This window comes from Triplophysa dalaica, chromosome 25, assembly GCF_015846415.1.
Source record: "Triplophysa dalaica isolate WHDGS20190420 chromosome 25, ASM1584641v1, whole genome shotgun sequence".
In the NCBI taxonomy this organism is placed as follows: Eukaryota; Metazoa; Chordata; class Actinopteri; order Cypriniformes; family Nemacheilidae; genus Triplophysa; species Triplophysa dalaica.
This window is the reverse complement of record NC_079566.1, coordinates 10,227,095-10,243,602: the sequence shown is the minus strand read 5'-3', so window position 1 is coordinate 10,243,602 and position 16,508 is coordinate 10,227,095. Positions and strand designations below refer to the sequence as shown.

Sequence of the window (16,508 nt, the reverse complement as noted above, 5' to 3'; positions counted from 1 at the left end):
GCTTCCTAGACTTTAGATCGTATATACGCAATTAGACAATTGTTAATTTAGTTTTTCTATTGAAAAGAAAACCAACAGAAATGCTGGAATCAGTTTTGCTTTACTGCAGAAAAAGTTGTTTTAGATGCAGACACAAAAAACAAAACTTTCCTGTGCTGCTGTTAAAGTGAAGCTTGCTTGTTTCATACACCACAGAATCTCCAAATCAAACCCTGTGGTCCAGATGCAGGCATACTTCAGAGCGAGTGAGTCAGATTTCCTGAATGCGTAGACTGAGAAAAATTTCCTCAAATTAAATTCTTATGTTGAGTGACTCACAGATGCCACAATAAAACTGACCTCCCCCTAGAACTATAAAAGCTTTTGGATTGACTAAGTCACTTTTGTTACCCAACCGAACTAACATTTGCTGGAGAATTTTTTTAAATTCAAAACATGACCATGAAATGTTTGTCGTTTCAAAAGAAAATATGTATTCATGAAATGCACGGTTTCTTATCAATCATTCCAGCTCCATTTCCTTGTCAAGTTGAGTCAAGTTCACTCCACAAAAGATATTATTTCAAAGCAGCTTAACAGAAAATAGCGCCTTTATATCTTGTCTGAGTGATCGTACCAATGCCATGAAATGTCATAAAAGATCTGAATCGAGATCAAATAGAGCTGCATTGTGAATGCTGTCATAGGGTGTTGTTGTAAGCATGCACTTGTAATGTTCATAACTTGTGGGTTTTGTATACATTTTGCATCTGCTTTAGAAGCTCACAACTTTATTACCAGGTCACCACCAAGTCTCACGTGTACGGCTTTGTTTGAATCACCATTCAGATATTATGTTACCTGCTCTGCAAAGAGTCTTTGAACATGAAAGTCACATACAAACATCATTGATCAGTTAAAGACGATCTGTTTATAAAACATAAAACTAACCCACATTGAATGTTTCGGTGCATCTGGCTGTGATGTAGATTTTCACAATGCATAACTGAGCAAAGATCCCTATTACCTTAGTTTTCTGATTCCATAACTTATTGTATCGTCGTTTTAAAATGTAGCGCCAACTGTCTGCTACAGATCTGTGTGTTTCTTCTGTAGATTTATGACATTGCACCTGTTGCCTCTGAGCAATAGTGTTTACTATATGACTATAAAAACGCATAACATCACGTGCTTTGGCTTCAGGAAAAAGACTTGTCTTTGGAAAGCTCGGTTATAAAACTATTAATAGTTAAAGAATACATTCGTTTTAATATAATTCGACGTCTGGTTATCAAACAAATCGATGCGCTTTAACATGCGCAGCCATAGTTGACTTTCTCTCCTTTTAAATGCGGTGCGCAACGACTGTAAATAAATCACATGATTTGCAACTGTAGCTTTAATACATCGCATATTAGAGCTTAAACGACAACAGACCCGTTTTTCTTAAGGCATCACATTTCAGTGGCGGTCCGGGAGATGAGTTTGTCCCGGAGCTCGAGCAGTGAGAGGGAGCGCGGCTTCACACAGATCGCGATGGGTTGGGCTAGTATTGAGGCAAAGCTTTTCACTTCTTTCCTTTGAGACGCCCCTTCATTTTCTCTCTAATGCCGTGTAGTCCCATAACAAATGAATCCACACGTGTACGGATGATAGAGAGTTTGAGGAACTGAATTAAACCACAGAAGGGTGCGCAACAGTTTTTTTTGCGATCATGGCCGGAGCGGGGGACGCGTCCGCGGCAGCTGCGCCGTGTTTCTCTATATTCAGCATGGATGTGATTTACGGGCGTGGGAACTACATCCACGAGATGAGATGCGGTGAAGTGGGACCGCATTTATACAGCCGCATGTGTTGCGCAGGTACGTACTGGATGAGCGCATTGATTTTTACTGTAATGGTACCGGCGAATAGGAGGAGTTCAGTCGAGGGGGGTGATAACTCCGTGCGCGGGAGCGCGCGTGTGGAGGGGGGAGTAAATGGGGAGGGAGAGGGTGTTGTGATGTTAACCGTTTTATGTTTAACTTTAAGTTACTTGTGTTAAATGTTTGATGGCATTGTGCTGTTAGCAGGCATACTCATTGTGTCACTATGTACACAGAAATGTCATTATGGGCTGTTGACATGTCGTTTCAATCAAGGAGTTTTCTGTTTGACTGTGTGTCCATAGAAAACTTTTTATGCAATTTTAAACAATATTTTCTAATACTTTATTTAAGACTTATATTTATGATTTATATAATAATGAACAATTTTGTTCATGTTGCTGGACCTTTGTAATAGTTTAAGTGAACTGCTTAAGTGTAGCTACACAATTATAGGGTGTATTTATCAATTGAATCAAGTTTTGAATGTCAAAAAGTTTAAGTGAGAATAGTTGATAGATTTATGCATATGTAGCCTAGTAATAAAAGCACTATCACAGAGTCAGTATTGACTGTGATTCGGCTTTAGGCACTGGTTAGTCTGGTATCATGTAAGAGAGAGAGAGAGAGAGAGAGAGAGAGAGGAGTTTACATAGAGTGAAGTGCAGGTTTTAATCTTGGAATGTCAGTTTTTTCTCAGACGACAGAACTGTGTGATTTAGCCTGTAGCGAAGATAATAATTTAGTTTTTCTTGCTTTTGTGCTCAGAGACACGTTGGCGCTCTGACAGAAGACATTATGACAAGTAATAAAGATGCTTTTAATTGTATCAGGGGCTTGAAAGAGTCTTTGAACTACCAACACCAGTTACCAGTTTCAATGGGTTCGGCAAGATGTGCTGTAAGAATTATTTAATGTTACATTCAGTATTATATGTAAATATCTAGTTATATAACTTGCTCCAGTAATTATGCACCTATGTGTATTGTTAAAGAAACAATTTAACTCAGAAAAAGCACATCCTGGCATTTCCTCCTTTTGGAAAACCGCGCTGGACCAAAACCGCAGTGCCTCTAAAAATACTGGCGGGCTGTTCCTAACTCACAGCTTCTGTATATTTGGTTTTGTTGCCCCAGTAACCAGTCATCTGTCTTTTTCCACCCACAGAGTTTGTACATACGCGCTATGATCTGATCCAGCTGTGAGAACATCAGTGTGCTTTGATAACAGTTATGTCTTAATTATAGCCCATGCAATTAATCAATCCATAATGAAATAATGTCCACTAGGGGGAGACATCTACATTTTATTTTCTAAACCTTAAAAGTTTGTATAAGAAAATAATTTGGCTTTGTTATCTGGGAATCAGTTGTCACAAGGTGGTTATTTAATATCATTGCAAAAAGTAATATGTACCCAGGATGTAAACACAATTGGGTTTGCTTTCCAAACTCATAGTGTTTGTGCATCATAAATCCATTCCTTTTATGTGTGTGTCTGCATGAGAAAGTGCAGAACAGAAGTTTCCTGTCGTTTGAGCCTTGTTTTTAGAATTTACAAGCACATGTTCTTACTAGTCTGCTCTTTATGCTGGAGGAGGGGTCATTGGTTGAAAGTTTACTGCCCATCTGTTTGCAGGGCCTTAAAGGGACAGTTCACACAAAATATTAAAATCTATAATGTATCTCACGCAGTCATGTTTCTCTTTGACTTTCTTTCCTCTGTGGAACGCAAAATGTGTTAGGCCAAACGTGAGTGACTGACAGCCTCAGTCACCATTTACTTTCATTGTATAAAGTCAAGAAGTTCATACAGGTTAAAATAATATAGGGGAAGACAGAACTTTAATTTTTGAGTCAAACAAGTCAGGGAATCGTGAAAATGTCCCATTAATCTGACAGGATGAGTTGCTGCCTTGAGTGTTCATAATAGGTTTGTGGAGGTCAGGAATGTAAGATTGACAGATTGTAGCTGCAAGGATTCCAGAATTTACGTTGCCCCTTCATTCATATCACATTTCTGCATGCTCTTACAACTACACACATGACCACTAAGAGGTTTTAAGTAATTTGATTGAAAGATGCAGATTTTAAACCCAACCAACAGTTGTGCAGCACACAAACAATTGAAGAACAAAAAAATATGTTGCAAAATAACATTCATTTTAAAATTGAATCGCTGTGCAGAGAACAATTTAATTTACTCAGCAGAAGTGGAAATGGTCCCCATTTCAAAATGTAAGGAATTTCCATATTTTCATATTTTAATAGCCACAAAAATAATGTAATACGAAATTATGGAGGCTGAATGCATCTATAGGCGGTTTCATTGGATGCACACACTGGTCCTGAAGTTAACTTCCAGTCTGAGTCTGAGTTTGATTGTGATATAATATTTAATTTATGTCAATATGAATGTTTATGAATATTTTATTATATATTAATTGTATTAAATAAAATTAAAACTACTCAACAGTTATTGATTCTTTGCGGATTCTTCGGTCCACTTAACATTCGTTAATGTTGTTGGCGTTAAAACGTCTATAAATATTCATTTTATGGTTAAAATGTAAAAAATGCCCTTCCAGAACCCCTTGGGATAGAGAAGAATAACTTTATTTACTTCAAAAAACATTGTTGTATGTGCCCTGAAGACAGTCTAGAGGAAGTCAAATTCCAGTATCTGGCACCACTTGCAAAAATATTAAACCCTTGACCATTTCCTCCTCCTCTTCTTTTAAGCCAAACAAACATGTAATTAATTCCTGTGTGTACTTGTTTTACTATCTTCCTCATAAATAATCGTCTTACATAAGGTATGTGGAATTTACCTGACAGCTGGCCGTCAAATTCTTTCAAAACGACTGAAAAATATTTACGGCTCCAGTCTGTCTGGATTTTGGGGCTTGCGAAACCCATTTTAAATCAAATTAATCCTTATAACAAGTTGTGCTACACAAATAGCTAGTTTTGCTGGGAATGTACATAGATATTTGCTCGGTGTTTCAAAGCGTAATGCTGGTCAGACCTTCGTCTGTATTTATATAGTGATGCCCTGGTGAAGGTGGGTAACAGGTCTCTCAGCTCAAGACCAAACAGGCCACAGCCCTAAACTGCAATGCAAATAATCCTCCATCCCTACATGTGATCCGCCTGCCATTCTCTCCCAGATAGAGAGATGGATTATCTCTGTGGTTAGAGGCCAAACTAAATGTGCCAGTCACCTGTGCGCTCAGGGATATGACTTCTTCCTGTAGCCGCCTGCATTTGTCCACATGCACATGCTTTAGAAAGACTAGATAAAGATGTCTCGCTCGTACAAGGTTTCGGTTGTTTGGCACCAGATAGATACAGAGGTTCTTTGAATCTTTGCATCTGTTTGTATTCACGAACACTCTTTTAAGATGCTGCCTCAAGGACGAGTGTTAATGGCAGACAGAGGTCACCTTGTGATCCAGCTCATTTCTGTCGGTCTGTGGTGACTTTGGCAGGCTGCGTGAAACAATGTCTTTGTTTAATTGGATTAAGTGTCTGCATCACTCAAAAACTCGAAAGCAGCGACTCCAGACGCTGAAAATATGTGCCTCTTTTTCAAGACATTAAGGAACTGAATGAGCCTTCTGTGTGATGTCGGGAATTAGTCACATTTTCCCTTATGAGTGGGATTTCCCAGTTGGTGAACCCCCACCAAACAGATGGAATACCCAGATGGAAACATACCCTTGTCTTCGTTTTTCCAAGTGCTACATTTTCCTGATGATACATTTGCAGCATGTACAGTTGACCAACTTGCACTTGGCCCCGCCCACAATGAAATCCAATTGGTCCAAAATCCTGCCCCTCATAGGTTTATCAAATGGGTTTTGGACATTGTAGAATTAGTGCCATATTTTGTTTTTCATAAACTATTAGTGTTGGACCAGTTACTCTGAAAAAGTAATTATTACTAGTTACATATTCAATAGCGTTATTAGATTACTGTACAAATTACTCTCTTCAAAAGGATTTAAATACTTATTACTAATGACTTTCTATGTCCTATGTCAACCTTGTTTGTTAAGTGATTCAAGGATAGACATGAAACGGCTCTTTAAATTCATTCAAATACCGTATGTAATAAAAAACGACATAAAGTACTCTTAACTACTGTTACTTAAATGAACTGAGCAAAGTATTACAAATGTGAGAATTATACATTAAAGCACAGAATTTAAAGTTAGACTTGATGTCAATTCCAGTATTGCACACACGTATTACACACAGTATTAACCAACGCTGTAAACTATACACAGCAGATTAAGGACAGAGGCTTGGTTTGTGAAACTCTAAGGGCCACCGAAAGTTGGTGGGCAGATCCACGTGGCTGTGGTTTTGCTATATGGAGATAAAAGCTGTGGTAACCGTTAGTCAAAGCATGCTTTTGTAGTTTTTTAGAAGTAAGACGTGGACTCTCTCTGCAATAAGTGTGTGGCTTTTTGTGCTTGTTTCAAGCAGTGCAAGATGTGTTGGCATGTGTGTTGTTGAACGGTAGATTTCAACCCTCTAAAACCGTTTTTTATGCATTCTATGCACTTTCGAATGTGAGAGACCCCTCCCCAAAAAAGGAGCAGGGTGTGAAACACATCCTTTAAATTTATAGCCTTCAGACAGGTATTTAGCAAGAAGTGTGGAAAAAGAAGGAAGAGGTGAAGAGAGGAACAAGAATACAAGGGGAAGAAAAGTGAGAGAGGGAGGGCGATGAGAGCAGGCTTGAGACACACCCACACCACTGCATGGATCTTCTCTATTTCGTTCACACACAGCAGACCGGGCAAATAGAAAGAGTGCTGCCTTTAACAGATCGGTAGAAAGTGTAAAAGTGGGCTCTGAAACTAGAAGTGCAGGGATGTCTACTTATCATGGACACAGGTCTTATTCCACTGACAGTGTGGGCAGTGATCTGGTCTTTACAGAAGAGAATCACTACCAGGGGATGCTCAGGGCCATGGATGAAAGAAAAGGTACAGCTGAACTTCTGTGTTTCTTAGCTAGTAGCTATTCGCTATTTTATTACATTAAACCTGTCGTTTATCTTTTAATAGGGCAGTGATTCATTGGTGATTCATAATATTCAAAAAAGCGATTCATAATATTTTCATAGGTGCATTCCTGCTAAATTGTTTGAACAAATATGTTATATCATAAATCGGTCCTCACCATAAAAGAATAACGCTGCTAAAAAGCAATGGAGAGTTGAACTTTCCAGTGAAGAAAAAGTTCCTCACCATTGAATTTGTGAAATTGTAATCCTTGTTATCCTTTGAACCAGTGCTGAGAGAGAAATCAGATGTCTAGTGGAACTGTTGTATTGAAAATGTAGTTTTGGGGCTCCAGAAGGAGGAGCCAATTTTAGGGCGGGTTACACATGACATGTTGGAAAAGAGGTGACTTCTGAATTACTTTGAACTATAATTTATATCGACATCTTAAGGTTTGCTCACAGACTGCTTACGTTTAACTCAATACAGTAAAAATGCATTGCCTCAGGATGTTCTTTCAGTTTTTACATGAGTAACATATGAGTTGCTTTGCTGTGGTATGCATCTTAAACATACTCTTTCTTCTGATCTTGCGTTTTGTGCATCAGAGTGTGAAAGCTTGAAACCTGTGTGCAATAAAACATTAACTAAGCTTCAATGCTAGAGGTATATTGATTAGATCAATGGGTATATGTTTCCATTGGGAGGCTTTGAACCGGTGTTGATTTTTTTCCTCCGGGAATTTGAAGTGCCCTTCTGATTTGGCCTTTGACCTAGGTAACCCTTCAGTTGAACACACACGCCTAGGGAAGAGCAGTTCTCAGATCAGTTTACTGACTTCGACTACAAACAGCCCCAAGACTTTGTCTTGCCATTTCAAGTCTCAACTTGTTGGAGAATTCTTGTGTTATCAAATTGATAACAAGCATTCTAACACATACTCAGTTGTGTGATCGTTGCGTAAACAGATATCCGTAGGATAAGATCACTCAAGTTGTGGTTGACTAGTTCATTATTTATTTACAATGGATTCGACGTTAAGCAGTGACAGGAATTGGTTTTGTGGCAGAAACCGGACGTGATGCAATGATGCCAACCTTCATAGTTGCCATCGCAACAGAACAACAGGGGTTGTTTTGTCACAGCTAGTTTATCCTGCATCACTTTGTCTAGTTTTTCCTACATTATCACAAACCTTTTGACAAAATATAAAACTTTTTGTTTTATTGTTTAGTTATTGTTCATAATATCTTTATTGTTTTATCATATGACAGAGATGTGCTATGGTTGCAACTTGAAAGTTCAATAACTCTTCTATATTAGTCATAAAATATTACACAACATCATTCTTCGCAAAAATTTACTAGGGTTACATTGCTTATGGTATTTTTTGAAAGCCTAAAGCAAATTGGCAAATACTGTAAATGTCTATCTGATGATGTGATCACCTTGATGATGGTTATTCAAGATGAAACATATAAATGTCAAATCCTGTGCCCTCCACATAACATTATTTTGTGTTTATATAGTTTATATAGTGCTTAAATGTTTTTGACTTAAAGTTTTGTAGTGACAGTGAGTTAAGAATATATTAATAATAATATATAGCACATTTCAATACATCAAAACTGTCCGAGTAACATTACACACTGAAACAATAAATGACAAATAATATAAATGTTAATCTAAAACTCAAAACACAACAGGAAGAAATACAAATGAGTTTTATATTAAAAAGCCTTTGCTTCTCTAAAATCCTTTCACTGTGGAACCGCAAAAGGTACTACATGGATCTCTATTGCCTAAAGGAAAGGAACTGTTTGCCTATAGGTCAAAAGTCAGTTTCGATTAAGGTACAATTGTTTTCCACCATGATATGAACTGAACCGTTTCTAACATGTTTTTTTTGTGTCTTGCAGACGAGCGGGATCGGGTGCAGAAAAAGACCTTCACAAAATGGGTGAACAAGCATCTGATGAAGGTATCACACACCAACCCCACTGACAGAAAATCATTGAATCAATTCAAAGCACAATTGCATTATGGATCGCCATATGCGTGGGCATGTTTCAAAACAACATCTGGCACACAATAAAATTGCCTTTTTAATACACCTGTACATATAAAAGTAAGCATTATCTGACAGGTTATTAGCCAATATGTGATCAATAATAAATTTTATAAACAGTCTCTATCATAATGACCATGTCAACAATAAACTGAGGCAATGCCTCAAGAGCATTTTGTGAAGATGAGTAATGCTTAAACTTCAAACAACAGTAATGACAGGTGCTTGACTGAAAACTCTCAGTGAGTGTTAAAACGACACAGAAGTTTGTCACTTGTCTGTCATTAAACCCAAAATACTCTTGTTTGGTGCATGAAACGTGTTGAAACGATCCAAGTGTGTTGAAAGAAACGGCAAAGACAAAGTAGAACAGACGTCAGTTCTGTGAGATGCTCAGCCTTGTCAAGTTTCCATTTTATTGTGTGACCTTTATGTAGAAACATATGGCAAATGTGTGTAATAGCTACTGCAGTGGAGATCATGATGGTTGAATAGTCATCCAATACACACCCAGTACACACTGCACTACTGAAAGATGCTGTTTGTTTATTTATGAGTGTGTGTGTGAGCATGAGTCATAAACATCTGGTCTCATTTTATATCTCCTGAAGAAACGGATCGTTTTCTTGGTACCGCCAGTATTTCCCGTCTGCCCTACAGGCGCCTCCAGGACGGCGTTGCTTCCATAAGCAACTCTGCCAACTTCAGATATCTACAAATTGTATTTTTTTAAGTCTATAAAGATAGGAAAGAAACACTGGATATGAAAAACAAGTGTACTTTGTAGATATTACAGAGCAACACAATCGTGACTGTACTTTGTGCATACTGAAGAAAGGGCTGCCATTTTGAGATTTATGGGTGTAGAGAAATATATATAAATGATATATTATTTATAGGAATGTATGCTAGTTTTTAAATTGTCACAGACTTGTTTTCTTTCCTCTGAGGAAGAGTTGGATTCTTCAAAAGACTTTACTGTGAATTGTTAGTCTGTTGCAAGGAAATCCCTCTCATCTGGATGCACTGGTTTGGGATGGAAACCTGGACGCCACCAGCGTTTTCTGTCTCTCCACTTAATTTAAGCCCAGAGAGTTAGGAACGAGATGCCAAATGGTGGTTTCTTGAGTTGTTGGTGATGGTTTATTGCTATTTCAGACTTCGTACTGGCTTATGTTACTATGAATTACAACCAAGACCAGTTTATGGAATATGGAAGGTATGCCACATGGGCGCTGTGCCCTGTCACATTTGATTATATGTATTTACAAAGAAAAAAAACTTGTGGCTGGTCGATTTTTTTCAATATAGCATTAATAAACAGAATTTGTTTGGGAAGCCAAGTTTTGTTTAACAAAATGTGAATATATTTGTTTTCTTTATATCAGTCGTTCAGACAATAAGGGAGTGCCGACTTTGGATGATAAGCCCTGATCTCTAATAAAACAAAGTGTGGATGTATATAATTTACATTATTATAAAAAAAATTGTATACTTTACTATAAAAAGATTAGTTTGTTCAACAAAATAAACCTACATACAGTAATCACACATTCACACCAAACACAAACCCCCAAAACCTTTCCATCTGTGTCTTGTCTCTTCTGTCATACAGTTTCATCGTATTTCTCATCTGTCCCTTCTCTTTTTATCTCTCCATGTCTCATCCCTTCTTCATTCTTCTCTATCAGCACTGGAAGGCAGAGGTAGGTGGTGTCTGTGATCCCACCTTTGCAGAGTCATTTCTGTTATTACCTGCATGGGTTTCACAAGCATCCAGTTTGTTTACATTAGAGCTTACACATTCCTCACCTGCCTTCCACGCATGAGGTGCAACACCTGATCTGTCTCCCCTTTCCCTTTCTTTTTTCTTTTGACACTATCTGTGTGTTCACTGTTTCAGCCTCTTGATCTTATTGTTCAAATGTGTGCTGATATGTTTGCTTTTTTGAATGTGAATACATTTACAACATCATCCATTACCAGCAAACTTTGTGTATATGCATCAGTTAATTTTGAACACTGTTTAGTGAGTCATATGTGAAAAGCTCTCAGTAAGAATATTTTTCTGTGAGAAAGGTCTGTCCAGTTGACCTTTGCCCACAGAGAGTTGAAACATCTTAAAGGGATAGTTCACCCACAAACGTTTCCGTCATCATTAACTTCTGTTTGTTTTTGTTTATCTTCATTATTCATAATCATCATATTCTTCTCATTTCTTCTTCAGGCCCAGCGACACATCACCGACCTATACGAAGATCTCAGAGATGGACACAGCCTCATCTCCCTGCTGGAGGTGTTGTCTGGGGAGACACTGGTAAGACTCTCAAAAGAGATCTGGGCCAGAATTTCCATCCACAAACCCGTTACCACACCCTCCCAAGTTACATCAGTCCTAAATTCTGCTTTTGCAAGGCTAAATCTTCCTCCACCTGGATCTGCTTTCTTAACATTAGCCCCTCCTCTTCCTGTGTCTTCTTCCTTTATAAATCGTGTATAGTTTTGTGCATTAAACTGAACTTTTTAATCTGCATCTGATTGGATATTTGGGTTTTGTAGTGTTAACACCTCTGAATTTGTTTTAGGTAGATTTTTTGCATGCAATGGTTATGATGACTCGTGCACTGCAAAATATCATTGTCTTAATCTGGGTTTTTGTCTTGTTTTAAAAAAAACACCTTAACATATTTTTAACAATATTAATATGTGTATGTGTGTTTGTGGAGTGTGTGTCTATTTTTTTATTTAAACAAAATAAAAAGAATAGGTCGGTCATAAATATATATTTTTATTAAATATATTCAGTGTCGGGTAAATTACTCTGAAAAAGTAATTAATTACTAGTTACTCATTACATATTCAATAGTGTAATTAGATTACTGTCCAAATTACTCTGTCCAAAAAGTATTTAGTTACTCATTACTTATTACTTTATATATCCTACATCGACCTTGATTAGTTAAGTGATTCAAAAATAAACATGAAATGGCTTATTTAATTCATTCAAATAAATAATATTATTAACTGACCAAAGTATTACAAATGTGAGCACAGATTTTAGAGTAAGACTTTGAATTTTGATGTCAATTACAGTATTGCACACGCATATATTTCACAAAGTATTTAGTTTAATTACATCAAAAGTAAGATTAATCCCTTACTTTACTTTTTCAAGGGAAAAGTAATTAAAATACAGTAACTAATTACTTAGTAACTAGTTACACCCAACACTGATTATATTAAAGAAATTGTTATTACTGGATTAAGTAATATATGACTTTTGCTAAAAGTTATTTTTGTGCGTGTTTAGGAGTGCACTAGATGGCCTCGAAGCTAACACACGTGGACAAAAACAAGACTATAAGGTTAATAATAAGAATTAAGATGATTTTGTTATGGTTGTGCAATGACTAATCCGCATCCAGAATAAAGGTTTTTTTTTACATATTAAATGTCTACTGTGCATATTCATTTTGTATGTATAAAGAGATTTGTGTACATGTGTATACATTTAAGAAAAATATAAAAATCAGTAATTGTTTATATATGACTATTTGTGATATATTTGTGTACATTTTTGAATAAAAAATGAATATGCACAGTAAACAGACAAATATTATGTAAACACGAACTTTTATTCTGGATGCGATTAATCGCGATTAATCATTGCACAACCCTAGATTTTTTTTAAAAACAAGATTAAGAAAGTGATTTTTTACAGCGTGTCATTGAGGTCTGTATGAGCTGTGGAGCAAACCACACATACAGAGGTTTACCTGTAGGATTCCGAATGTCCCGGCACATCCCCCCATCCCGATGAGCATTTCTACTGTGATTGTGTCTGTTTTGCATTGCGTCTCACTCTTTTAACACATTAACAATCTTACATTTTCTGCCTCAGTTTCAACTCTGCACCGGTTTGATCCCCCTTGACCATTCCTTTTTCAACTTCCTGTTTGCTCACCTCTGCCCTGACCTTGACCCCTTTGCCTTTGCCTCCTCTCTTGCGATGCTCTTGCTGTGGTAGCCGAGGGAGCGCGACAGTGTCAGGAACTCGCGGTTGGTGAGTTGGGTCTGAAAACGTTCGGCTCCCCTCCCAGGGCGGGGGGGTGTGGCATGTGTCGATGCCAGGGGACCTGTGTCGTGCATGATGTCACTTCCTTTGTCATGTTGCTTGTGGACAGTGCTGAATTCCCCCACCCATCCATCCCCATTGTTCGAGATTAAGTACATATGGGAAATAATATGATAAATATTACTAGGTACTTGTCTGCGTAAGTAAGAGAAGGTGTTTGGGTATGGAATGTGTTAGAAAATTGTACTGTTTGTTCTGTAGTTTAGTCTTTGCCCTTTTTGTTGCACATTGTTTCATGTCTTCTCATGTTTGCAAACATGGGATCTTTGTATCATCTACATTGAAAACCCAAGTGACATCATGCACTGCAAGCCAATAAGATCCTGGCTCAGGACAGCTTTAGGTTTTGATTGGCTAAATGTTTTGATGACTGATTGACAGATGTCATTGCATGTTCTTATTGTATGCTGGTGCATTTTTTCCACATTATGGTCCAGTTGGCGTCACTGCGTTCATGTAGAAGATGTAAATTTAGAAGCTGGATAATAAGTCTGGTCCTTGGCACTTAGTAAAATAAAAAAACAAAGGTTATTATCTAATATAATGCTAATAAGTTACACTGTACAGTAGCTGTATATCAGATCTTTTGTTTCTTTTATTAAAGGGATAGTTCTTTCTTTATTTGCTCACCCTCATGTGATTTCAAGACTTATTTTGTTCTCCAGAATAAAAAAGAAGATTTTGAAGAATGTTGGTAACATCAATGGCCCCCATTGAATTCCATAGTATGGAAACAAAAGCCCTGAGACATTTCTCAAAAAAATCTTCTTTTGTGTTCCACAGATCATATACAGGTTTTGAACAATATAAGGGTTAATAAATGACGATGAAAACATTATTATTTTAAAGGGCGACTATCCCTGTAAACATGTATACGGTATGTGCAAGATGTTACACAGAAAACATTTAGCACACCTAAAATCCTCTTTCCTAAAGTATTGCATTTAATTCTCTGATAACTTATCTTTATAATGATCTGTCCCATTTTTTTCCAGCCCAGAGAGAAGGGCCGCATGCGCTTTCACAAACTACAGAATGTACAGATCGCACTGGATTTCCTCAAACACAGACAGGTACAGTAGACCGAGCTGACAAACATATTTTATGTTATATATATTCCATCTCGCTGGCTGTCAAGCAGTTTTTGGCCTATAAAAGTGGGATTTCTCTTAATACTTCAAACCTCATTGCATTGCAGGTGAAACTGGTGAACATCAGAAACGACGATATTGCAGATGGAAATCCTAAACTTACCCTCGGGCTGATATGGACCATCATTCTTCACTTCCAGGTTTGTAACACTTCAATTAGTCTTAGCAGACACACTTTTATCTGTTCTTTACACGCTCGCTTTGGTTTTGCCTCACGTGAAGACATTTTCATATCCCCTTTTTATTGTTTCTACGTGGTGTACTGGTATTGCTGTCACAACACAGGTGTTTTTTCAGACCCGTGGCTGGGTTTGATGTAATGTATCATCTGGCATGACTGATAAAGGAGATCAATTTTCATTTATGTACCACGTACAAAACCACTTTTGCAAGGATTACAGTTTGTACAAAAAAATACATTTTAAACCTCAATGGGTGGATCAGGCCACCCATTAAACACCCACATAGCTGTGAAGTGGTTATTGGTGTTTTTCAGGTTAAATTGTGCATGAATTTGATTCACATTCACAGAAAGAATGTTAAACAAAACAATAAAGGGAGTATCAACAAGAACTAAGTGCAGCAGAGGTACAAAAGAATTGTGTTATATGGACTCACTATGGAAAGGCCAGCGTTCCTCATTTCTTATGCCAATGTGGTTTCTTTTTTCAAAAACTGTTTAAGCCACGATTCGGCCAGCAACATGTGTATTTCAGTTGGTGACTCACATCTTCCTCTGAGGAAGAGGAAGTGGGTAGACTGGCATGATGCTGAGGTGATTCATGAGACCTGTCACGCTCTTTGGTTTCTGTTAATGTGTTAAAAACGGGCATTAGCCGTTGGGTGGTTAGTGCCCAAAGGGAACTCTCGCCGATGAGTCACCAGGAGAACATACGCATGCAAAATAGCAGACTAAAAATTGAACAAGCCTTTTATTATAATCTTATGATCAGTGCTAACCACAATGTTTGCCCATAGTTTCTAGGCAACAGAGGGGTTATTTTAGGTAGACTTTTTTGTGCCGCCTAAATTATGAAATGTCATGTACTTTTCTCAGAATGGTATAGACGGGTTCATTTTTGCACACATTTAAAACCTTATAGGGACATTTTTGTTTGCGGTTTCTTATGTTTGCATTTAATTGGCAGATGCTTTTATGCAAGCTGACCGGTTCTATGTTCTCCAGGAATCCCATAACCATTACATTATTTGACCTCGTCACTATAAAACACAGTTAAACTACGGTTACTGTTCAGTATACAGTACATTTTTGTCATGTTTAGCTCTCCAATTTGCTGTCTTTCTTGACTCCTCCAGATCTCTGACGTCCAGGTCAGCGGTCAGTCAGATGATATGACTGCCAAGGAGAAGCTGTTGTTGTGGTCTCAACGCATGGTGGAAGGTTACCAGGGCCTGCGCTGTGATAACTTCACCACCAGCTGGAGAGATGGCAGGCTGTTCAACGCCATCATCCATAAACACAGGTACAATGCATGTTATCGGAGCCATGGCTTTGCGGGTGCTCATGCGGGACATGCTGATTTTGGTTTAGAAAAAATCCCAAACTATTTGGAAATGTGTCTGTCATCTTAAAAAATGTCTAATTGAAAACAGCACCTAAGGAATGAGAAATACTTGCCACGAATGTTTCAGCAGACAAGTTTATTTATGAGTTCTTGTCCAAACCTGCTTCCATTTCTGAGTTGTCAATCACAGACCCCATCAGTCCTTGTTGGGTCTATAGATCATAAACCAACTTCTGGTTTTTACTAAGCACTAAGTATTAGACAAGTTACAAGACCCATCATGCCGTAACTTCAGGTTGACTGACCCGTTAACACCTTAACATGTGCATACTTTGCAGTCATGCAAGGGGACAACAAAAGAAACAAAATCTCAGTCATGCAGTCTTTGAATGGGAGCTCGATTACAACTTCGTTTGCTTTAAGTTCATTTGGGATTTCTCAGGATTTAGTTCAAGTACTCTCGGATTCCCACTTCTGAAAAAAATTGGTAACAGGACTCCCGAAATGTGGGCGTAGCAGGTTCAGTTTTTGAAAGGATAACCGAAGGGCGTGCTTTTATCTTTCAGCGTGTAGCTGCAGAACTCAGGTGTACCTGACACTCACAGGCACCAAATCAGTTTTGTTCAATTGAGGAGCACTCCGCTTTCACTTTTCTCTCTTCCAGAAACAAACGAAATTTTGACCGATTAATACATTACTTTGACATGCTGTGGAGTGCAGGGGAGTTTTTCTCTGAAGAACAGAAGTGAATGATCTGGAAAGCTGTG

The 16,508-nt window shown here is 37.8% G+C and overlaps 1 protein-coding gene across 1 annotated transcript in view; it reads left to right on the top strand.

Annotated features, from left to right (window-relative positions):
• Window positions 1–16,508, top strand: part of pleca (plectin a) — an 82,534-nt gene that overhangs the window by 41,460 nt on the left and 24,566 nt on the right. Inside the window, 5 exon segments of the mRNA XM_056742184.1 lie at window positions 8,781–8,842; window positions 11,157–11,246; window positions 14,060–14,137; window positions 14,263–14,355; window positions 15,533–15,699. Of these exon segments, the coding sequence (XP_056598162.1) occupies window positions 8,781–8,842; window positions 11,157–11,246; window positions 14,060–14,137; window positions 14,263–14,355; window positions 15,533–15,699 (490 nt within the window).